This window comes from Heptranchias perlo, chromosome 6 (genome assembly GCF_035084215.1).
Source record: "Heptranchias perlo isolate sHepPer1 chromosome 6, sHepPer1.hap1, whole genome shotgun sequence".
Classification (NCBI taxonomy): Eukaryota; Metazoa; Chordata; class Chondrichthyes; order Hexanchiformes; family Hexanchidae; genus Heptranchias; species Heptranchias perlo.
Window position 1 is genome coordinate 40,992,261 of NC_090330.1, and position 24,717 is coordinate 41,016,977.

General features: G+C 42.6%; 1 protein-coding gene across 2 annotated transcripts in view; it reads right to left on the reverse strand.

Annotated features, from left to right (window-relative positions):
* LOC137322931 (coiled-coil domain-containing protein 138-like) overlaps nt 1-24,717 on the reverse strand; it is a 109,525-nt gene that overhangs the window by 13,783 nt on the left and 71,025 nt on the right. Inside the window, exons 12-14 of one of the 2 annotated variants that reach the window (XM_067986168.1) lie at nt 14,535-14,727; nt 14,392-14,439; nt 1,810-1,986 (exon numbers count right to left, since the gene is read on the reverse strand). In XM_067986168.1, coding sequence (XP_067842269.1) covers nt 1,810-1,986; nt 14,392-14,439; nt 14,535-14,727 — 418 coding nt within the window. The remainder of the gene's footprint in view (nt 1-1,809; nt 1,987-14,391; nt 14,440-14,534; nt 14,728-24,717) is intronic. The other variant, XM_067986169.1, reaches the window with a different exon arrangement.

Sequence of the window (24,717 nt, forward strand, 5' to 3'; positions counted from 1 at the left end):
CATGGTACATTGGCGAGACCATGCAGACACTGTGACAACGGATGAACGGACACCGCGCAACAATCGCCAGACAGGAGGGTTCCCTCCCAGTCGGGGGACACTTCAGCAGTCAAGGACATTCAGCCATCGATCTTCGGGTAAGCGTTCTCCAAGGCGTCCTTCGAGGCACACAACAACGCAAAATCGTCGAGCAGAAATTGATAGCCAAGTTCCGCACCCATGAGGACGACCTCAACCGGGATCTTGGGTGCAATTCACGCTACACGTTACCCCACCAGCGAATAAAAGTTATCTGTTTTTAATACAACGGGTCATTCTCTGTCTTTCTCTTCCTTTAGAATGTTTCTCCCCCTCTCTCTCTGTTTTGTGTTCTGGCCGTTTGTATATTCGGTGGTCCTGTAGGTAACACCTCTCTGTCTGAACACTTTGATTGCCTTGACAACGGGCGGTTGGAAAGATTATCTGTAATCACCAGGTATTGTTCTCTGAATATAAATGCGAAACGTTCAAGGATTTCATATCCACATTCACCTGACGAAGGAGAAAGCCTCCGAAAGCTTGTGATTTTCAAATAAATTTGTTGGACTATAACCTGGTGTTGTAAGATTCTTTACATCAGATAGAATAGAATGATTACAGCGCAGAAGGTGGCCATTCAGCCCATTGAGTCTGACCCGGCTATCTGCAAGAGCAATCCAGCTGGTCCCACTTGCCTGCCCTATCCCCGTGACCCTGCAATTTTTTTCCCTTCAAGTGCTTATCCAATTTCCTTTTGAAAGCCACAATTGAATTGCATCCGTTGCAAATGCACCCAATGGGTAGCATCAAGTCTCGCCATTCATGAGCAACCACATGTAAGGGCGCTTTCACAAAAGGGACTCAAGAATGGGCAAGATGTAGCCATGGTGGTGATAATCATAACATTTAATGTGAAGTTAACATAAACCAAATATAAATGAAAAACATGACAGTCTGTCAGACACCCTTGTGCATACCCTTGGTGATTACAAAACCCTTTGACTTCCTCTTCCTAATGCTTCTACGTGGTGCATCCCCTGTGGCTGCAGCAGATGTAATTAGATGTGGCATTAGAACTGAATGCCAAATAATAGAAGATGGGCTACCACTGGGACATGAAGCTCATTAACCAATATAAGCAGGTCAAAAAATGGTTCAATTGGTTCTGCTTTGAATTCCTGCAAAACAAGATCTAAATCCCAAAGAGAGATTACTGGCCATATTTATGATTTTATTTAGTAGTCAATTTTCCCAAATCTTAGACAATACTGGATCCCCAGACGATAGAAGAATGAACTTGCATTTATATAGCACCTTTCACATCCACAGCATGTCTCAAAGGACTTCACAGCCAAAGAATTACTTTTGAAATACAGTTTCAAAATTGTGTCAAAAGTCTAACATTTTCCACTGGAGGATGGTAAAATGTTAAACCCTGTTCAAGAAATGAGAAAGAGATGTCAGGAAATTATAGGCCAGTTATTCTTGCCTCAGTTGTGCATTAATTTGATATGGGATGACATTTGTGATCACTTAAAAAGGCATAGGCTAATCAGGATAATCAGCTTGGATTTGTAAAGAGCAGGTCACGTTTGACATTAAGTTGATTTTTTTTGAGGACATCACAGAGTACAGAGATAAGGGGTATGTGTTTGATGTATATATGGATTTTTAGAAGGCCATACAACAGAGTTACGGCAAAAATTAAGGCTTATGGTATTAATGCAATGTGCCACAAAAAAAATCAGTAGATTTATTATGTGGAAAATTCTATTATATATAGATACTTACTTGACTCCATTGTCATCTGTAGAATGATGTCAACAGCACTGTACAGCAGACTTTTACTAGAGGGTTTCAGGTAACAAAGAATGATCTGCACAGCCTGGTACTCCAAGAACAAAGCCTTGCCTTCATCTGTCTTCAGGTCGACAAGAAGAATGTCAAAAGCTTGAGCCAGATAATCCACTATTAAATGAGAAGCACGTTGAGTAAAAATATTGTATTACTCTTTATCTATGATGTCCGTGATAGTCACGATGAGAAAAATTGCTCAATATCATGGAACAATACTCACAAAATACAACAAAGTGAAGCAAAACAATACATCACAAAGTGCACCAACTTGGCTCAGGTCAGAAGTCAGAAGGTTCTGTGTTCAAGCCCCACTCCAGGATTTGAGCACATCATCGAGGCTGACACTTCAGTGCAGTACAAAGGGACTGCTGCATTATTGGAGTTGCCACCTTTTGGATAGCGGGTCCCGTCTGCCTGTTCATGTGGGTGTAAAAAACCCATGGCACTATCTGAAGAAGAATAGGGTGCTCTATCAAAACAAATTAAATGGTCATTCAGCTCATTTACTGTTTGTGTACACATTGGCTGCTGTGTTTGCTTTCGTACAACAGTGGCTGCAGTAATTAATTGCTTGTGAAGTGCATTGGATGTAACAAATCACTATATAAATGCAAGTTCTTTCTTTTCCATAAATTGGTCAGGAAACAAAGAGGGAGCATGGCATTCTTCCAATGACTACTGTAGTTTATAAGACAAAGTATTACAAAACATTATACTTAAACAATTTATACGCTTTGAAATTTTTCTCTTTGTCCCAGGTTGCTAGTTAGAACCCAAATGTGACGTCATCAACATATTTACCATAAAGGTAACAGAGTTTTGACAGCCTTCCCATGCGCTAGTGAGTACAGAAATCGGAGGATGGTGTAGATGAATGTGTGGCTGGAGAGATGGTGCAGGAGGGAAGGCTTTAGATTCCTGAGGCATTGGGACCAGTTCTGGGGGAGGCAGGCTGTACAAGCCGGACGGGTTGTACCTCAACAGGGCCGGGGCCAAAATCGTTGGGAGGTTTGCTAGTGCTGTTGGGGAGGGTTTAAACTAGCTTGGCAGGGGGATGGGAACCTGAGCATAGATTCAAAAGGGAGAGAAGCAAAGCTGGAAATGGAAGGCAGAAAATTAGTAAGCGAGTTTGGAAGGCAGAGGAAACAAAGGCTAGAAAATAGACAACAAAGGAGTTTGGCAGTGCTTAATGGTATATACTTCAATGCAAGAAGTCTAGTGAATAAGGCAGATGAGCTGAGGGCACAGAGAGAAATGTAGAAGTATGATATCATAGCTATTACTGAAATATGGCTTAAAGAAGGGCAGGAATCGCAGCTCAACATTCCTGGTTACAGGGTTTTCAGACAAGATAGAGAGGGGGATAAAAAAGGAGGGGGGGTTGCAATATTGGTTAAAGAAACTATTACAACTGTGAGGACGGATGATATGTTAGAAGAATCATCAAATGAGGCCATATGGGTTGAACTGAAGAACAAAAAAGGAACAATCACACTGCTGGGACTGTACTATAGACCCCCAAACAGTCAGAGGGAGATAGAAGAGCAAATATGTAGGCAAATTTCTGTGAAGCACAAAAACAATAGGGCAGTAATAGTAGGGGATTTCAACTGCCCTAATATTAACTGGGATAGAATCAGTGTGAAAGGTACAGTGGGCACAGAATTCATAAAATGCATTCAGAAGAACTTTTTTAGCCAGTATATAGCAAGCTCAACAAGAGAGGAGGCAGTTCTGGACTTAGTTTAAGGGAATGAAGCTGGGCAGGTGGAAGGGGTATCAGTGGGAAAGCATTTTGGTGGTAGTGATCATAATTCAGTTAGATTTAGCATAGTTATGGAAAAGGGCAAAGATATATCAGGAGTAAAAGTTCTCAATTGGGGAAAGGCCAATTTTACTAAGCTGAGAAGTGATTTAGCAAAAGTGGACTGGAAACAGCTACTTGAAGGCAAATCAGTGTCAGAGCAGTGGGAGGCATTCAAAGAGGAGATATGAGGGTTCAAAGCAAATATGCTCCCACAAAGAAAAAGGATGGGACTCCCAAATCTAGAGCTCCCTGGATGTCAAGGAGCATACAGGGTAGGATAAGGCCAAAAAGGGAAGCTTACATCTGATACAGAGAGCTCACTATTGCAGAAAGCCTAGAGGAGTATATAACATGCAGGAGTGAAATTAAAAAGGAAATTTGGAAAGCAAAGAGAGAGCAATTAAAATCAAGGAAAACCCAGAGATGCTTTATAAATACAAAAAGAGCAAGAGGATAACTAAGGAAAGAGTAGGACCTTTTAGAGACCAGAAAGGTAACCTGTGTGAGGAGGCGGAAGACGTGGGCAGGGTTCTTCATGAATACTTTGCGTCTGTCTTCACAAAAGAGGGGGATGATGCAGATATTGTAGTTAAGGAGGAGGAGTGTGAAATATTGGATGGGATAAACATAGTGAGAGAGAAAATATTAAGGGGTTTAGCATCTTTGAAAGTAGATAAATTGCCATGCCCGGATGAATTGTATCCCAGGCTGTTAAGAAAAGCAACGGAGGAAATAGCGGAGGCTCTGAGCATTATTTTCCGATCCTCTCTGACTACAGGCGTGGTGCCGGAGGACTGGAGGACTGCTAACGTTGTACTGTTATTTAAAAAGGGAGAAAGAGATAGACCGAGTAATTATAGACCAGTCAGCCTAACCTCGGTGGTGGGCAAATTATTGAAAAAAATTCTGAGGGACATTAATCGTCATTTAGAAAGGCACGGATTAATCATGGACAATCACCATGGATTTGTTAAGAGAAGATCGTGTCTGAATAACTTGATTGAATTTTTTGAGGAGGTAACAAGGAGTGTCGGTGAGGCTAGCACGTTTGATGCAGTCTACATGGATTTTAGCAAGGCTTTTGACAAGATCCCACATGGCAGACTGGTCAGAAAAGTAAAAGCCCATGAGATCCAAGGGAAAATGGCAAGTTGGATCCAAAATTGGCAGCAGAAAGCAAAGGGTAATGGTCAACGGGTGTTTCTGTGACTAGAAGGCTGTTTCCAGTGGGGTACCGCAGGGCTCAGTACCAGGTACCTTGCTTTTTGTGGTTTAGACTTAAATGTAGGGGACATGATTAAGAAGTTTGTAGATGATACAAAAATTGGCCATGTGGTTGATAGTGAGGAGGAATGCTGTAGACAGCAGGAAGCTATCAATGGACTGGTCAGGTGGGCAGAAAAATGGCAAATGGAATTCAATCCAGAGAAGTGTGAGGTAATGCATTTGGGGAGGGCAAATAAGGCAAGGGAATACACAATAAATAGTAGAATACTGAGAAGTGTAGAGGAACAGAGGGACCTTGGAGTGCACATCCACAGATCCCTGAAGGTAGCAGGGCAGGTAGATAAGGTGGTTAAGAAGGTATACAGGATACTTTCCTTTATTAGTCGAGACACAGAATATAAGAATATAAGAGCAGGTGGAATATGCTAGAACTGTATAAAACACAAGTTAGGCCACAGCTTGAGTACAGTGTACAGTTCTGGTCACCACATTACAGGAAAGATGTGATTACACTAGAGAGGGTACAGAGGAGATTTCCGAGGATGTTGCCAGGACTGGAGAATTTTAGCAATGAGGAAAGATTGGATAGGCTGGGGTTGTTTTCTTTGGAACAGAGGAGGCTGAGGGAGATTTAATTGAGGTCTATAAAATTAGGAGGGGCCTAGATAGAGTGGATAGGAAGGACCTATTTTCCTTAGCAGAGAGGTCAATAACCAGGGGACATAGATTTAAAGTAATTGGTAGAAGGATTAGAGGGGAGTTGAGGAGAATCTTTTTCACCCAGCGGGTGTTGGGGGTCTGGAACTCACTGCCTGAAAGGGTGGTAGAGGCAGAAACCGTCATTGCATTTAAAAAGTACCTGGATATGCACTTGAAGTGCCGCAACCTACATGGCTACGGACTAAGAGCTGAAAAGCGGGATTAAGCGGATAGCTCTTTTTTTGGCCGGCACAGACATGATGGGCCGAATGGCCTCCTTCTGTGCTGTAAATTTCTATTATTATATGAATTAAAATTCAACTTTTTCAAAATCGCCTGGAATAATATTCATTCCCTGCTGTTACAGAAAGAGAACTTGCATTTGTATAGCACCTGATCACATCTCTCAAAAACATACCAAATCACTTAATGTACAATGAACTGTTTAAAGTCCAGTTAGTTATATAGGTGAACAGGGTATATTAGTGTAGTATTATGGAACTGGACTAACAACCCAAAGACTGAGTGCTCAAATCTCTCCATGAGAAGTTGCAAAATTAAGTTGAATAAATTTATAATTTTTTTTTCTGGTGCCAGCCCACAAACGACCATGAAAGTTGCCAGATATTTGTAAAAACCCAATTGGTTTGCTAATGTTTTGCAGGAAAGGGAACTTGCCACCCGTACTCAGTCTGGCCTACACTGTCACTCCAGTTCCACACTATGTGCTTTACCGTTAGTGCCCTCTGAAACGGCCAAGCAATTCATTTAGTTGAAAATTGCTATAAGGCCCACCAGGACCTTCTCAAGGCAATTAGGGATGGGCGATAAATGCATCCTTGCTAGCATCACCCACATCCCGAGAACAAGCAATTTAAAAAAAAAATGCAGCAGTCGTTCTGTGCACAGCAATGTTCCACAAACAGCAATAACATGAATGACCAGTTAATGTGTTTTTTAGTGGTACCAGTTGAGGGAAGAATGTTGGCTAAGACACAGAGAACTACCTGGACTTCTTTGAATAGGGCCAATGAAATCTTTAACATCACCCGAACCATAGGAACAGGGAGATGCGACCTCAGTTTAGTGTCTTACTTACTCCCTCAATTCTGCAGTATGAATTATTTACTTCAGCAACATATTTAAAATTCAGCAGCTGAAGGTGAAAAAAAAATGTAATTGTGATGGAGCCAGTTTTGGAAGTCTGTGGTGCAAATGTGAAAAAACATAGACAAGCAAATATCACTGTGTGCAGAAGAAATATATATATATTTGCAAAATGTTTTTTCAACAAAGACATTAGATTTTGTTCAAGTGTGATGAGAATTCCACAAATCATTGTTCAATTATTAGCAATTCTGTGTTTACAAACAAGCAAAGTATAAGTATAGTTTCTTATATAAAAAAAACTTATGATTGTATCAAGCATTCCGAGTCGAGTACAGTACAATCTGGTGCTACCTCTGTTTTGCCCCAAATTCAGAAGAACATTTCTTGCTGCATCAATGTAAATTTCTACATTTCCCATGCCAGCTATCCCTATGACAAACAATTTAGAGCCTCTGCCGCTCTGATTTGGGATAGAAGCTCTTAACAGGCTGAAGAGGAACTTTACCTTTTAAAAAGAAAAAATTTAGCTTGGAACATACATATTGTGGCCCTTATTAGCTAATCAATCACTGTTACTCCTTCAGCTGTTTGGGGGTCTTTTTAAAGCCCAAGACAGAACTTACACCTGCTCTTTGTGCTGACTAGAGGTTCCACTGGCTGGAATTCCTGGAGTAATCAGGAACATTCCTAAACACTTCCCCCAAGTCTTGCCTTGATGGTAGGTGAGCAGACTCTACCCACCTGTCTCCCAACAGGAGGCCTGGGTGACACCCCTAATTTTGTCACTTTGTCCGCCCCGGCGGAGGATCTGCCTCAATTTCGCTTTCCCATCGCATCAGAATTTTGGGCCCTTGGTCAACAAGGTCAGATCAGCCACTCTGATGGATTTCACAGTGCTCATTTTCAAAACAAACCAATCTGAAGCTTGGTAATCATTTACCAAATTTGTTGAAAACATAATGTTTATGTTACTGATGAGATACTTCAGAATTAGTACAAAAAGAGACCCAAAAGATTCACTTTATGATACCACAAACAGCTATGCTGGTAGGCTTCCTGAATACAGATTGTTTTGTACAAATTCATCACAATGGGAAAGCTACTGGGGATTTTTACGATATATAGCCAATAGGTTCCTCCCTATTGGCCTAAGATGGTAGTGGGCCTTCTCCTTGAACTATTGCAGTCCTTGCAGCAACGGCACCTCCAAAATGGTGTTAGGTAGAGAATTTCAGGATATTGACCCAGTGATGAAGAAGGAATGGAATATATTGGTTTAGTTGCGGATGAAGACATCACAAGTGTAGGTGAGGGACTGGTTCAGCAAATCAACAGTTGCAGAGGTACCTAGTCCAACAAGCAAAGGGGTTTGATAGATTTGGTTCTAAGAAATGAAGGGGGACAAATAACTGATCTGAGAGCAGAGAAACTGGGAAATAGGAAGCACAACATAGTTAAGTTCAGTGCAAGAATAGAAAAAGATAATGAAGCTAGTGGCACTGGACTGGAAGACGGTAAACTTTAGCAACATAAAATTCTGGCCCAAATTAACAAGGCAGAAAAGTTAGCGAGCAGGTGGATTGGCAGTGGAAAATTTTCAAATGCAAGATGCATGAAGTACAAAATAAATATATTCCTAGAGGGGAAAAAGGGATGGATCAAAGTCTAGAGTTCCATGGGGAGATTAAAATTAAACTGATTGGAGACATATGATGAAAAAGGGCTAATGATACCAAAGAAAATCACGAGGAATATAGAAAGTGTAGTGGAGATGTGAAAAGAGAGTTTAGAAGAGCTAAAAGGAAATTTGAAAAAATTCTAGCTGATAAAAGGAAACAGGACGCTTTAAGCATATAAAAGTAAAAGAATATGGGGTACTACCACTCAGGAATGAAGGAGGGAGTCTAACTGTGGAGGATGAAAGTGTGTCAGAGATATTAGATAAATATTTTCTAACAGTTTTTAGAAATGATGGTGCCTCCCACACCTAGAGGAACAGAGGGATCTTGGAGTGCATGTCCACAGACCCCTGAAGGTAGCAGGACAGGTAGATAAGGTGGTTAAGAAGGCATACAGGATACTTTCTACCTGAGCCACATGCAAATTGGCATAGGGACAAACAGATCAGAGAGTTAAATGCGTGGCTCAAAGAGTGGTGTAGGAGGAAGGGGTTTCGATTCATGGGGCTCTGGCATCAGTACTGGGGAAAGAGGGAGCTGTTCCGATGGGACGGGCTCTACTTAAACTGGGCTCTACTTAAACCTGGCGAATCGAATAAACAGGGCTGTAGATAGGGCTTTAAACTAAAAGGGGGGGGGGGGGGGGAGAAGAGGGGTCAGGTGAGGAGAAATTTAGAAATCTAATGAGAAAAGTTAAGACAATAGAACAGTGTAGCGACTTGGGTAAAGATAAGCAGGGTGTGGCAGGAAGGGACAGAGAGTTTACCAATAATAGTGCAACAAGAAGTAAGGTCAAAACAGGAAAAAATGGTAAAAAGTCAAAATTAAAGGCTCTTTATCTGAATGCATGGAGCATTCGTAACAAGATAGATGAATTAATTGCACAAATAAAGATAAATGGGTTTGACCTAATAGCCATTAGAAACGTGGTTGCAAAATGACCAAGGTTGGGAACTAAATATTCCAGGGTACATGACATTTAAAAAAGACAGGCAGAATAGAAAAGGAGGGGGTGTAGCACTAATAATAAAGGATGACATAAGGACAGTAGTGAGAAAGGATCTTGGCTCAGAGGATCAGGAAGTAGAAACAGTATGGGGGGAAATAAGAAATAACAAGGGGCAGAAAACACTGGTGGGAGTAGTTTATACGCCCCCTAATAGCAGCTATACTGTTGGACAGAGTATTAATCATGAAATAATAGGAGCTTGTAACAAAGGTAATGCAGTAATAATGGGGGACTTTAATCTGCATATAGACTGGGCAAATCAAATTGGCGAAGGTAGTTTGGAAGACGAGTTCATGGAATGTATTTGAGACAGTTTCCTAGAGCAATACGTCATGGAACCAACCAGGGAACAGGCTATTTTAGATCTTCTATTGTGTAATGAGATAGGGTTAATTAGTAATCTCACAATAAAAGAACCGCTGGGGAACAGCGATCATAACATGATAGAATTTCACATCGAGTTTGAAAGTAACGTACTTAAGTTAAAAACTAGAGTCTTAAACTTAAATAAAGCCAATTACATAGGTATGAGGGGGAGTTGTCAAAGGTAGATTGGGAAATTAAATTAAAGGGTTTGACAGATGAAAAGCAATGGCAAACATTTAAAGAAATATTTCAATATTTTCAACAAATATACATTCCATTGAGAAATAAAAACTCCACGGGAAGAGTGATTCACCCGTGGCTAACTAAAAAAAGTTAAGGAGAGTATTAGATTGAAAGGAGAGGCCTATAAAGTTGCCAAGAAGAGTAATAAGCCTGGGGATTGAAAGAGTTTTAGAAACCAACAAAGGACGACCAAAAATTGATAAGGGGGAAAACAGAATTTGAAAGTAAACCAGCAAGAAATATAAAAACAGATTGTAAGAGCTTCTACAAGTATGTAAAATGAGAGTGGCAAACGTAAACGTTGGTCCCATAGAGGCTGAGACAGGAGAAATTATAATGGAGGTTCAGGAATTGGCAGATGCGTTAAACAAATATTTTGTATCTGTCTTCACAGTAGAAGACACAAAAAGCATACCAGTTTCTCCTGCTCCTATTTCTTATGTTTCCTTTATTAGCTGAGTCATAGAATATAAGAGCTGGGAGGTTATGCTAGAACTATATAAAACACTAATTAGGCCACAACTAGAGTACTGCATACACTTCTGGTCACCACATTACAGGAAAGATTTGAGTACACTAGAGAGGTTACAGAGGAGATTTATGAGGATGTAGCCAGGACTGGAGAATTTTAGCTATGAGAAAAGATCAGATTGGCTAGGGTTGTTTTCTTTGGAACAGAGGAGGCTGAGGGGAGATTTAATTGAGGTCTATAAAATTATGAGGGGCCTAGATAGAGTGGATAGGAAGGATCTATTTTCCTTAGCAGAGAGGTCAATAACCAGGTGGCATCAATTTGAAGTAATTAGTAGAAGGATTAGAGGGGAGTTGAGGAGAAATCTTTTCACCCAGAGGGTGGTGGGAGTCTGGAACTCACAGCCTGAAAGGGTGATAGAGACAGAAACCCTCATCACATTTAAAAAGTACTTGGATGTGCACTTGAAGATCTGTAGCCTTGAAGGTTATGGCACAAGAGCTGGAAAGTGGGATTAAGCTGGATAGCTCTTTATCGACCAGCACAGACATGATGGGCCGAATGGCCTTATTCTGTGCTGTAAATTTCTATGATTCCTCTTTTAAAATCTCCCATAACATCAAACTCATTGACTAAGGTCTCTTATCTTTCCTTTTTTGGCTCAGTGCCCGTTTTTCTTACATAGGAACAGGAGTAGGTCATTCAGCCCCTCAATCCTGTTCCGCCATTCAACGAGATTATGGCTGATCTGTATCCAAACTCCATCAACCCACCTTGGCTCTATATCCCTTAATACCCTTGGCTAGCACAAATCTATTGATCTCAGATTTAAATTTATGAATTAAGCTACCATCTGCTGCCTTTTGTGGGAGAGAGCTCCACACTTCTACCACCCTTTGTGTGAAGCAGTGTTTCCTAGCTTCTCTCCTGAATGGCGTGGCTCTGATTTTAAGGTTATACCCCCTTGTCCTAGACTCCCCCACCAGTGGAAAAAGTTTCTCTTCATCTACCCTATCAATTCCTTTCAAAATCCTAAAAACCTTCATGTTCGGCTGGGGCTCTTTTCTCTTTTAAAAAAAAGACTGAAGGATGACCTTAAGATTATGAAAGGGATTGATAGGGTAGATGTAGAGAGGATGTTTCCACATGCAGGGGGAGACCAGAACTAGGGGCCATAAATATAAGATAGTCACTAACAAATCCAATAGGGAATTCAGGAGAAACTGCTTCACCCAGAGAGTGGTTAGAATGTGGAACTCGTTACCACAAGGAGTAGTTGAGGCGACTAGCATTGGTGCATTTAAAGGGAAGCCAGATAAACACATGAGGGAGAAGGGAATAGAAGGATATGTTGATAGGGTTAGATGAAAAAAGGTGGGAGGAGTCTTACGTGGAGCATAAACACCGGCATGACCTGTTGGGTCAAATGGCCTGTTTCTGTGCTGTACATTCTTTGTAAAATCACCCCATAACCTTCTATATTCCAGAGAATACAAGCCTAGTTTATGTAATCTCTCCTCATAATCTAACCTTGGAGCCCTGGTAACATTCTAGTAAATCGGCGCTGCACTCCTTTCAAGGCCAATATATCCTTTCCAAGGTGCGGTGCCCAGAACTGTACACAGTACTCCATATGTGGTCTCACCAGGGCTTTGCATAGCTGTAGCAAAACTTCATCCCCTTTATATTCTAGCTCTCTAGTCATAAAGGCTAACATTCCATTAGCCTTTTTGATTATCTTTTAGTGATCTGTGTAAATGGACCCCTAAATCTCTTTGGGCCTCCACTGTTCCGAGCTTTTCATCATTTAAAAAATACTCTGATCTATCCTTTTTGGTCCAAAATGGATGACCTCACCTGCATTGAAATCCATCTGCCACAGTTTTGCCCACTCACTTAATCTATCAATGTCTCTGTAATTTTATACTCCCATCTACACTACTTACTATGTCACCAATCTTTGTGTCATCCGCAAACTTAAATATATGGCTCTTTGTTGTGTTATCTAAGTCACTAATAACTATAGTGAAGAGTCAAGGCCCCAGCACAGATCCCTGTGGGACACCACTAGTCACTTCCTTCCAATTCGAGTACATACCCATTATCCCTACTCTCTGTCTTCTACTGCCTAACCAATCTCCTAACCAGGTCAATAATTTGCCTTCAATTCCATGCGCTTTAATTTTAGCCAACAGGCTTTTAAATGGAACCTTATCAAATGCCTTCTGGAAGTCCATATAAACTACATCCATAGACATTCCCCTGTCTACTACATTATTAACTTCCTCATAAAATTCTACGAGGTTTGTTAGACATGACCTATCCTTTACAAAATCCATGTTGGCTCTCTCTAATCAGCTCAAATTTCTCTAAGCGTTCAGTCACACTGTCCTTAATTATAGATTCCAATAACTTCCCCACAACAGATGTTAAACTAACGTCTATAATTTCCTGGTTTCTCTCTCTCACCTTTCTTAAATAATGGAGTTACATTTGCAATTTTCCAATATAAAAAGGGACAATTCTTGAATTGAGAGAGCTTGGGAAGATTATGGCTAAAGCATCTGAAATTTCCTCACCTACTTCCTTTAAAACCCTGGGGTGGAAACCATCAGGTCCTGGGGATTTGTCAGTCTTTAGTGCCATTATTTTTTCTAATACTATTTTCTTGCTTACATTAACTTTAGTGAGTTCCAGTTCTTGATTCCTTATTAGTTTCCCTGGAATGTCAGGTATATTATCCTCTTCCTCTACTATGAAAACTGACACAAAGTAATTATTCAACAAGTCTGCCATTTCCTCATTTTCATTTGCAATAAAACCCACATTACCCTTTTTCTTCTAATATAATTGTAAAAACTGTGTGTTAATCTTGATATTCCTTGCAAGTTTCTTTTCATATTTCCTTTTTGCAGCTCTTACTATCTTTTTGTCTTCCTTTGCATCTCTCCCAGTCCCCGGGATCTACACTATTCTTTGCACTTTTGTATGCTCTTTCCTTTAGTTTTATGGTATCTCTCACCTCTTTTGTCGACTGTGTCTATTTTATTTGGTAAATAGAGCTTTTGCCCCTTAGGGGTATAGACTGGTCCTCTCCAAGCACCTTGCGGCACATTTCTAAATTAAAGGCGTTATAAACATGCAAGTACTTGTTGTTATAATTCCTTGGAAGTGCAAATAGATAATGCCATAAAAAAAAAGGCCAACGGCACTTTAGATTTTATAATTAGGAGTACAGAGTACAAGAGTAAAGAAATAATAAATTTGTACAAAACATTGGTTACGCCACAGTTAGAGTACTACGTGGAGTTTTGGGCACCCCATTATAGAAAGGACATTAAAGTCATGAAGCACGTTCAGTGTAGATTCACCAGGATAATGACAGGGATGGGAATCTATAGTTATTAAGAGAGACTTGAGATACTGGAACGATTTCCACTGGAGCAGAAAAGGTTAAGAGGAGATTTAACAGAGGTTTTTAAAATTATGAAGAGTTTTGATAAGAGTGAATAAGGAAAGACTATTTCCTTTGGTTGGGAGTCGGTGACAAGAGGTCATCAATTTAAAATTGTCTCCAACAGAATGAGGAGAGGGGTTGGGAGAAATTGGAGCATGGAATGTTTTTGCCACAGGGACTGGCTGTGATAGAGACCATTACAACTTTTAAGAGAAAATTCAGTAAATATTTGAACCTGAGGAAGATACAGGGCTATGAGGAAAGGATGAGGTATGGAATTAGTTTTGGATTACTCAAGCAAAGGGCTGGTACAGACATGATGCACTGAATGGTCTCCTTCTAAGCTATAAACTTTTATGGTTCCAAATGAAATTTATTTCTAATATATTCCAAATATTTAATTTTGGATACTATATCAAGTCTTGCATGAAAATAATAATGTCAGACCCTGAATTTCGTAATACTGTCTCTGGATCAAGGATCTTCCAGCTGTACCTGAAATAAAGCAGAATCTGCGTTTTGGTTCGTAGGTCTCTCAGCAGATCATAAAAATAAATCAAATTCCTTTCTAGCTAAAAGTTTCTGCTCACCTTGTGTAATTGTTTTGAGGATACTGAGGGCTGACAAAAATCGGACATTAAGATCAGAGCTTCTGAAGAAAGCAGATGCCTTTGGTTTGGCTTCTGCAACAGATTCCGAAGGACTCTCCTGCACGATCTGGGTCACAGTTCCCCGGAACAGTTCTTCTCCTAGTCTTCGCATAGTTGAAGTAATCAAGGTCTGCTGGAGTAAAGATGCAATTGTTACACATCACTGCTGCAATCTTCAAACATTCAACAGCCCAGTATTATTGTTAATAACTATATCTTTACCGGCTTTTTAAAATTAGAAGCAGTAATTAAAAGGAGTTCAGATTTATTTAATTGCATGTACACCTACTAATTGTTCAACCCATACTCATTTTCTGTTAGAAAACCTGTTTCTAACAGCAGACCAAAAGCAATGAGGAGTGTAGAAGCGCATGCCAGGAGCAGCACCAGGGGTATCTAAAAATGAGGATAAAGACAGGCTGGTGGAATGGGCGGACACGTGGCAGATGCAATTTATCGCAGAAAAATGCAAAGTGATACATTTCGGTAGGAAGAACGAGGAGAGGCAACATAAACTAGAGGACACAACTCTAAAAGGGGTACAGGAACAGAGGGATCTGGGGGTACATGTGCACACATCGTTGAAGGTGGCAGGGCAGGTTGAGAAAGCGGTTAAAAAAGCATACGGGATCCTGGCCTTTATAAAGAGGCATAGAGTGCAAAAGTATGGAAGTCATGATGAACCTTTATAAAACACTGTTTCGGCCACAATTGGAGTATTGTGTCCAGTTCTGGGCACTGCACTTTAGGAAAGATGTGAAGGCCTTAGACAGGGTGCAGAAGAGATTTACTGGAATGATTCCAGGGATGAGGGACTTTAGTTACGTGGATAGAATGGAGAAGCTAGGGTTGTTCTCCTGGAACAGAGACGGTTGCGAGGAGATTTGATAGAGGTGTTCAAAATCATGAAGGGTCCAGAGAGAGTAGATAGAGAGAAACTATTCCTATTGGTGGAAGGGTCAAGAACCAGAGGACATAGATTTAAGGTGATTGGCAAAAGAACCAAAAATGACATGAGGAAAAACTTTTTTTTACACAACGAGCGGTTAGGATCTGGACTGCACTGCTCGAGAGGGTGGTGGAGGCAGATTCAATCATGGCCGTCAAAAGGGAACTGGGTAAGTACTTGAAAGGAAAAAACTTGCAGGACAACGGAGATAGGGCGGGAGAGTGAGACGAGCTGGATTGGTCTTGCACAGAGCCGGCATGGACTCGTTCGGCCAAATGGCCTCCTTCTGTGTTGTAACTGTATTTGGGTAAGGTAGCATAGTGGTTATGTTGCTAGACGAGTAATCCAGAGGCCTGGACTAATAATCCGGAGTCATGAGTTCAAATCCGCCACGGAATTTAAATTCAATTAATTAAAATAAAAAATCTGGAATAAAAAAAACTAGTATCAGTAATGGTGGTTATGGGACTATCGGATTGTCCTAAAAACCCATCTGGTTCACTAATGTCCTTTAGGGACGGAAACCTGATGTCTTTACCCGGTCTGGCCTATATGTGACTCGAGGCCCACAGCAACGTGGTTGATTCTTAATCGCCCTCTGAAATGGCCTAGCAAGCCACTCAGTTGTAAAATCTCGCTACAATAAGAATAAAACCCGACGGACCACCCAGCAACGGACAACTACGCACCGGACACGACAAAGGCAAACCAAGCCCACTCGACCCTGCAAAGTCCTCCTCACTAACATCTGGGGACTTGTGTCAAAATTGGGGAGGTGTCCCACAGACTAGTCGAGCAACAGCCTGTCATAGCCATACTCACAGAATCATACCTTACAGCAAATGTCCCAGACTCTTCCATTACCATCCCCGAGTATGTCTTGTCCCACAGGCAGGACAGACCTACCAGAGGTGGTGGTACAGTAATATACAGTCAGGAGGGAGTGGCCTTGGGAGTCCTCAACATTGAGTCCGGACCCCATGAAATCTCATGGCATCAGGTCAAACATGGGCAAGGAAACCTCCTGCTGATTACCACCTATCGCCCTCCCTCAGCTGAAGAATCAGTCCTCCTCCATGTTGAGCACCATTTGGAGGAAGCACTGAGGGTAGCAAGGGCACAGAATGTACTCTGAGTGAGGGACTTCAAAGTCCATCACCAAGAGTGGCTCGGTAGCACCACTACTGACCGAGCTGGCCGAGTCCTGAAGGACATAGCTGCCAGACTGAGCCTGCGGCAGGTGGTGAGCGAACCAACACCAGGGAAAAACCTACTTGACCTCGTCCTCACCAATCTATCTGTCGCAGGTGCATCTGTCCATGACAGTACTGGTAGGTGTGACCACCGCACAGTCCTTGTGGAGACGAAGTCCCGTCTTCACACTGAGGACACCATCCAACGTGTTGCGTGGCACTATCACCGTGCTAAATGGGATAGATTCAGAACAGACCTAGCAGCTCAAAACTGGGCGTCCATGAGGCGCTGTGGGCCATCGTTACCAGCAGAATTGTATTCCAGCACAATCTGTATCATCATGGCCCCGCATATTCCTCAATCTACCATTACCAACAAGCCAGGGGATCAACCCTGGTTTAATGAGGAGTGTAGAAGAGCATGCCAGGAACAGCACCAGGCGTACCTCAAAATGAGGTGCCAATCTGGTGAAGCTACAACACAGGACCACAAGCATGCTAAACAGCGGAAACAACATGCTGGACAGAGCTAAGCAATTCCACAATCAACGGATCAGATCAAAGCTCTGTAGTCCTTCCACACACAGTCATGAATGGCGGTGGACAATTAAGCAACTAATAGGAGGAAGAGGCTCTGTGAACATCCCCATCCACAATGATGACAGAGTCCAGCACGTGAGTACAAAAGACAAAGCTGAAGCATTGCGACCATCTTCAACCAGAAGTGCCGAGTGGATGATCCATCTCGGCATCCTCCCAATATCCCCACCATCACAGAAGCCAGTCTTCAGCCAATTCGATTCACGCCACGTGATATCAAGAAACAGCTGAGTGCACTGCAAACAGCAACGGTTATGGGCCCCGACAACATCCCATGATGTCAGAATGTTGGAATCCAAGATTTGTGCTCCAGAACTAGCTGCGCCTCTAGCCAAACTGTTCCAGTACAGCTACAACACTGGCATCGACCCAACAAAGTGGAAAATTGCCCAGGTGTGACCTGTCCACAAAAAGCAAGACAAATCCAATCTGGCCAATTAGCACCCAATCAGTTTACTCTCAATCATTAGCAACATGATGGAAGGTGTCGTTGACAGTGCTAACAAGCGGCACTTACTCACCAATAATCTGCTCACCGATGCTCAGTTTGGGTTCCATCAGGACCACTCGGCTCCAGACCTCATTACATAAGAACATAAGAAGTAGGAGCAGGAGTAGGCCAATCGGCCCCTCAAGCCTGCTCCGCCATTTAATAAGATCATGGCTGATCTGATCCTAACCTCAAATCTAAATTCATGTCCAATTTCCTGCCCGCTCCCCGTAACCCCTAATTCCCTTTACTTCTAGGAAACTGTCTATTTCTGTTTTAAATTTATTCAATGATGTAGCTTCCACAGCTTCCTGGGGCAGCAAATTCCACAGACCTACTACCCTCTGAGTGAAGAAGTTTCTCCTCATCTCAGTTTTGAAAGAGCAGCCCCTTATTCTAAGATTATGCCCCCTAGTTCTAGTTTCACCCATCCTTGGGAACATCCTTACCGCATCCACCCGATCAAGCCCCTTCACAATCTTATATGTTTCAATAAGATCGCCTCTCATTCTTCTGAACTCTAATGAGTAGAGTCCCAATCTACTCAACCTCTCTTCATATGTCCGCCCCCTCATCCCCAGGATTAACCGAGTGAACCTTCTTTGCACTGCCTCGAGAGCAAGTATGTCGTTTCTTAAGTATGGAGACCAAAACTGTATGCAGTATTCCAGGTGCGGTCTCACCAATACCTTATATAACTGCAGCAATACCTCCCTGTTTTCATATTCTATCCCCCTAGCAATAAACACCAACATTCCGTTGGCCTTCTTGATCACCTGCTGCACCTGCATACTAACTTTTTGATTTTCTTGCACTGGGACCCCCAGCCTTGGTTCAAACATGGACAAAAAAGCTGAATTTCAGAGGTGAGGTGAGAGTGACTGCCCTTGACATCAAGGCAGCATTTGACCAAGTGTGACACCAAGGAATCCTAGTAAAATTGAAGTCAATGGGAATCAGGCGGAAAACTCTCCAGTTGCTGGAGTCATACCTAGCACAAAAGAAGATGGTAGTGGTTGTTGGAGGCCAATCATCTCAGCCCCAGGACACTGCTGCAAGAGTTCCTCAGGGCAGTGTCCTTGGCCCAACCATCTTCAGCTGCTTCATCAATGACGTTCCCTCCATCATAAGGTTAGAAATGGGGATGCTCGCTGATGATTGCACAATGCTCAATTGCATTCGCAACCCTTCAGATAATGAAGCAGTTCATGCCCACATGCAGCAAGACCTGGACAACATCCAGGTTTGGGCTAAGTGGCAAGCAACATTTGCGTCAGACAAGTGCCAGGCAATGACCATCTCCAACAAAAGAGTCTAACCACATCCCCTTGACATTTAACGGCATTACCATCGCCAAATCCCCCACCAACAACATCCTGGGGGTCACCATTGACCAGAAACTAAACTGGACCAGCCACATAAATACTATTGCTGCAAGAACAGGTCAGAGGCTGGGTATTCTGCAGCGAGTGACTCACGTCCCAACTCCCCAAAGCCTTGCCACCATCTACAAGGCACAAGTCAGGAGTGTGATGGAATACTCTCTACTTGCCTTACACCAGATACATCAACGACATTTTCCTTCTATGGACCCACGGCGAAGAATCGCTAAAGAGACTACACGATAACATCAACAAGTTCCATCCCACCATCAAGCTTACCATGGACTACTCCTCAGAATCAGTTTCTTTCTTGGACACACGAATCTCCATCAAAGACGGGCACCTCAGCACCTCACTCTACCGCAAGCCCACGAACAACCTCACGATGCTCCACTTTTCCAGCTTCCACCCTAACCACGTCAAAGAGGCCATCCCCTATGGACAGGCCCTGCGAATACACAGGGTCTGCTCAGACGAGGAGGAACGCGATGGACACCTACAGACGCTGAAAGACGCCCTAGTAAGAACGGGATATGACGCTCGACTCATCGATCGACAGTTCCGACGGGCCACAGCGAAAAATCGCATAGACCTCCTCAGAAGACTAACACGGGACGCAACCAACAGAGTACCCTTCGTCGTCCAGTACTTCCCCGGAGCGGAGAAACTACGCCATGTTCTCCGCAGCCTTCAACATGTCATCAATGACGACGAACACCTCTCTATGGCCATCCCCACACCTCCACTACTCGCCTTCAAACAGCCACCCAACCTCAAACAGACTATCGTTCGCAGCAAATTACACAGCTTTCAGGAGAACAGCGTCCACGACACCACACAACCCTGCCACGGTAACCTCTGCAAGACATGCCAGATCATCGACACAGATACCACCATCACACGAGAGGACACCACCCACCAGGTGCATGGTTCATACTCCTGTAACTTGGCCGATGTTGTCTACCTCATACGTTGCAGGAAAGGATGCCCCAGAGCATGGTACATTGGCGAGACCATGCAGACACTGCGACAACGGATGAATGGACACCGCGCAACAATCGCCAGACAGGAGGGTTCCCTCCCAGTCGGGGAACACTTCAGCAGTCAGGGACATTCAGCCATCGACCTTCGGGTAAGGGTACTCCAAGGCGGCCTTCGAGACACACGACAACGCAAAATCGTCGAGCAGAAATTGATAGCCAAGTTCCGCACCCATGAGGACGGCCTCAACCGGGATCTTGGGTTCATGTCACGCTACACGTAAGCCCACCAGTGAACAAAAGCTATCTGTTTTTAATATAACGGGTCATTTGCTGGCTTTCTCTGCCTTCCGGATCTTTCTGCCTCTCTCTGTTTTTTTTTCCTGTTTGTTTTTTTTTGTTGTTGAATGTATATTCGGGGGTTCTGTAGGTAACACCTCTCTGTCTGAACACGGTGATTGCCTTGGCAACGGGCAGTTGCAAAGAATGTCTGTAATCACCATGTATTGTTCTGTGATTTATAAATGCGTAGGCTTCGAGGAGTTCCTGACATTTACCTGAGGAAGGAGGAAGCCTCCGAAAGCTTGTAATTTTCAAATAAAATCATTGGACTATAACTTGGTGTTGTAAAATTGTTTACAATTGTCAACCCCAGTCCATCACCGGCATCTCCACATCATGCCTGGATGAGTGCAGCTCCAACAATACTCAAGAAACTCAACACCATCCAGGACAAAGCAGCCCACTGATTGGCACCCCATTAACCACATTAAACTTTCACTCCCCCCACCACCGGTGCACCGTGGCTGCAGTGTGTACCATCTACACGATGCACTGCAGCAACTCGCCAAGGCTTCTTTGACAGCGCCTCCTGTGACCTCTAGAAGGACAAGGGCAGCAGGCGCATGGGAACACCACCACCTGCAGTTCCCCTCCAAGTCACACATCATCCTGACTTGGAAATATATCACTGTTCCTCCATCGTTGCTGGGTCAAAATCCTGGAACTCCCTACCTAACAGCACTGTGGGAGAACCGTCACCACACGAACTGCAGCGGTTCAAAGGCGACGGCTCACCACCACCTTCTCAAGGGCAATTAGGGATGGGCAATAAATGCTGGCCTTGCCAGCGATGCCCACATCCCATGAATGAATAAATAAAAAAAAATGTTTGTAGTAGGAAATTCTGTTTGTCGGAATTGGTTGTAGCATAATTCCCTTGCCATATTTCCTCACCACATCCAATGTTGTTCCTTATTTTTTTAAAAAACAAAGAGACTGAATAGCATTGAATATTAATGAGTACTGATAAATTTCTTTGTTGCATCCAGTCTTCATGGCTAAAACTACCACTTCTGAAATTGTGGTTTTATTTTTGCTATCTTTGTTCTTTCCTCTCCTGAAGGTTCCTCACTCAGATACATTTCCATGGATGCCTGTTGCCTTCTGACATCTCGTCGAAGTGGCCATTATTCATTTATCAGCATTAACGAGTGCTGACAGACTATCCAACTGTATCCTCAACCAACACACTTCCACACATGGATAGTAATCAGGAGCAGGAACCATGGCTGATTTTTGCCTCCCTAATCCAACAACACTGAGGCCAATCATAGTGTCCCTCCTGTCACTCGACTGAGATCAGTTAATTCAGCACAAAATATGGATCCAACCTGGGACTTTTCTTATGTGTAGGCTCAGCTATTCACTGGTTAAGTTTGCCAAGCCATTGGGGAAGCTGAAATTGTGCCAATCCTGATAAATAATAAGGGTCTTGAGTATTCAAAATATCTTTTAAAAAATCTAGCCAATGTCAGATACAGAGAGATTGTGGACTAGAAATTGGATCACACCGCACCCATCTTTAACTCGCACTGAAGGGCGCTAATTCCTCGCCGGGAATACTCGTACGCCATATTGGTTAGGGCACCATGTAGTCATCCAAGGCACCCATCTGAAACAGATGTTGCGCCCATTGCCTATACAAATCGGGGGCCTAATGCCTATTTCAGGCCCCCTTCTGATATTGGATCCCGACTGACTGCAACATGAGCCGTGTTTGCTGCGGTCAGTTTTCTCAGCAGCCAAACTCAAGCGATCTTAAGGAAACGCTGGAGGCTGCCACCAAAGAAAGTTTCAAAAATTTTACTGACCTGAATGTAGAGCCAGGAGGAGCATGAGTGCTCCCCCTGGCTCCACATTAAAACTAAGGGCTGCAGTCAGCCACTGCTCGCCCCCATCCCCCAATTCCATATCTCATCCACCCTGGACTCACAGTAGGTCCAGTGCCGGCGTCTCCACCAGTTGATCTTTGTCTTCTTCACAAATGACATACCCAGTGTGCCGCACAGGTCCCAATGATGCAAGAGTAACAATTTTGTGTGGTCCTCTTGCTCATCAGTTTCGGCATGGCAGTTCATACTTGCTGCTGGCTTCACACCCAAAGTCAGGAGCAAACCAATTTCTAGGCCGATTAGTTGATATCAGATATATTTAGGAACCCTACTAGGAAAACTATTAGAAATGATACAATCTCTTCAGCTTACTGCCAATGACAGCAAACCAACATTCTCATAGTTGCTAACCATCCATTTTCTGAGTAGATGTCACAGTCCATGATCGTCTGCAGATTAGACTCACCATCAGTGCAGCAACAGTCTGCCTTGCTTGACAGACAGGGGCTTTTTGCCTAGGGAACCTGTGGAGTTGGAAGAGCTTATGTGTGAGAACAAGGCAGACTGGGTGAAAATAACTTGATGATTAAGAGAATTATATAATTATTTTATATTATAAAAGGAATATCTAGCAAAATGAAATGCTATTTTCAGAAGTATACAAATCGGGTATTGCTAGCAGTAGATTCGCTGTAACAGCTGTTCAATCAGTACGACATGTTGAAACATTAAAGTTTATGTTGCTTTTGGATGAAGAACTTCCCACTGTATATTAAACTTCTGCCACATCATGTTTTGTTGCAGAGATGTCACCCTGCCCTACTTCATTGGGTATGATGATTCTTTTCATAGATACATTTCAAGGCATCTTGAAAAGTTTTAGTTGTCCACCAATGTGCTTCCATTTATAATTATTTTGCTGAATCACTTCAGTTATTTTGTTTGGAGAGTATAACCCTAGATAGGACTGGGACAATAAATTATGATAAATCACAATCAGGACAGTGTCAATTTAGATCATTACAATTCCATGAGAAGGACATTGTGAAAATCCTAAGATTTAGGATTACTGCTATAAACTTAGGGACGGAGGTTAGAAGATATTTTTCCAAGCAAAAAGTTATTAGATTATAGAATGCATTATGCTAAGTGGCTGTTGAAGCTGTCAATCATAACTTTTAAAGGGGAATCAAATAAACACCTAAAGATGAACAATCTTGAGGGACGGGGGGAAAGAGCAGGGAAATGGGATTAGAACGGAAGCTCCAATGTGGAACTAGTACCTCCACAAGCACAATGGGACAAATGGCTTCCATTTATGCTGAAGTTTCTATGATTTTATTCAATTCAAAATTCAAATTTACTATCACTCACTGAATTTCTTCCACTTTCTGTTTGGTTTCTATCCTTCAATATTCATGTGTTTTTCTACCATGCAGTAGCAGCATTTACTGAATATATTTTGCTGACTCCTAATCAACCCTCTCAACGGACACACTGGGGGTAATTTTAACTTTTGGCAATAGTGTAAAATGAGTGATATTGGATTGACCGTCTGTTACAGATCCCACCCGTCATAGATTCCACCCGAATTTCCCTTCCATTGAAGTTAATAGAAAGAAAAATCGGGCGGGGTATATAACGGGCGGCCGATTCGATATCGCCTGTTCTATATCGCTAAAAGTTAAATTGACCCCCATTGGCTTTGCAGCAAGAGGACCCATAATTATATTGAAAAGTTTGTAAAGCACGACTTGTCAAAACATGATTGCTGAATCAAAGGTGCGAATGATAAGGTGTTATTTAGCATGGAACGGAAGGGATTACTATTGTTCTCGTCCGTCTCAATTTTTAACAGCTGTGCACTTTCTTACAAGTATGTTTTATCGTTTCAAGAAATGCTGTTAACCTCGCAGTTTTAAAACTGAGTGAACAAGGACTCTTGGACAAATTGAAAAACAAATGGTGGTACGACAAAGGAGAGTGTGGCAGCGGGGGAGGTGACTCCAAGGTTAGCCTCAATGTCACCACCCACTGCCTCGGAAGCATATGTCTGGAAGGCCTTTTGCCTCGCCTGCAGATATAGGATGCCCCTCCTTCTGTCCACCTCTTGCACCAAGGCCTCTAGTGCATCATCAGAGAACCTTGGTGCATGCTCTCTCGCAGGCCGTTACAAACTCAGATCAGCAGACTGGTGGGGTCTGGCATGCAGATTGTGAAGCTTTTATTCGATATTTTAAAATAAAATAAAAGTTTTTAAACATAAGGATGAGACCTGCATCTCCATTCAGACCCGTATCTTATATTTTGAAATTATAAGAGTCCCACAAACTCTGAGGTGCCAAGTTGTTGCTT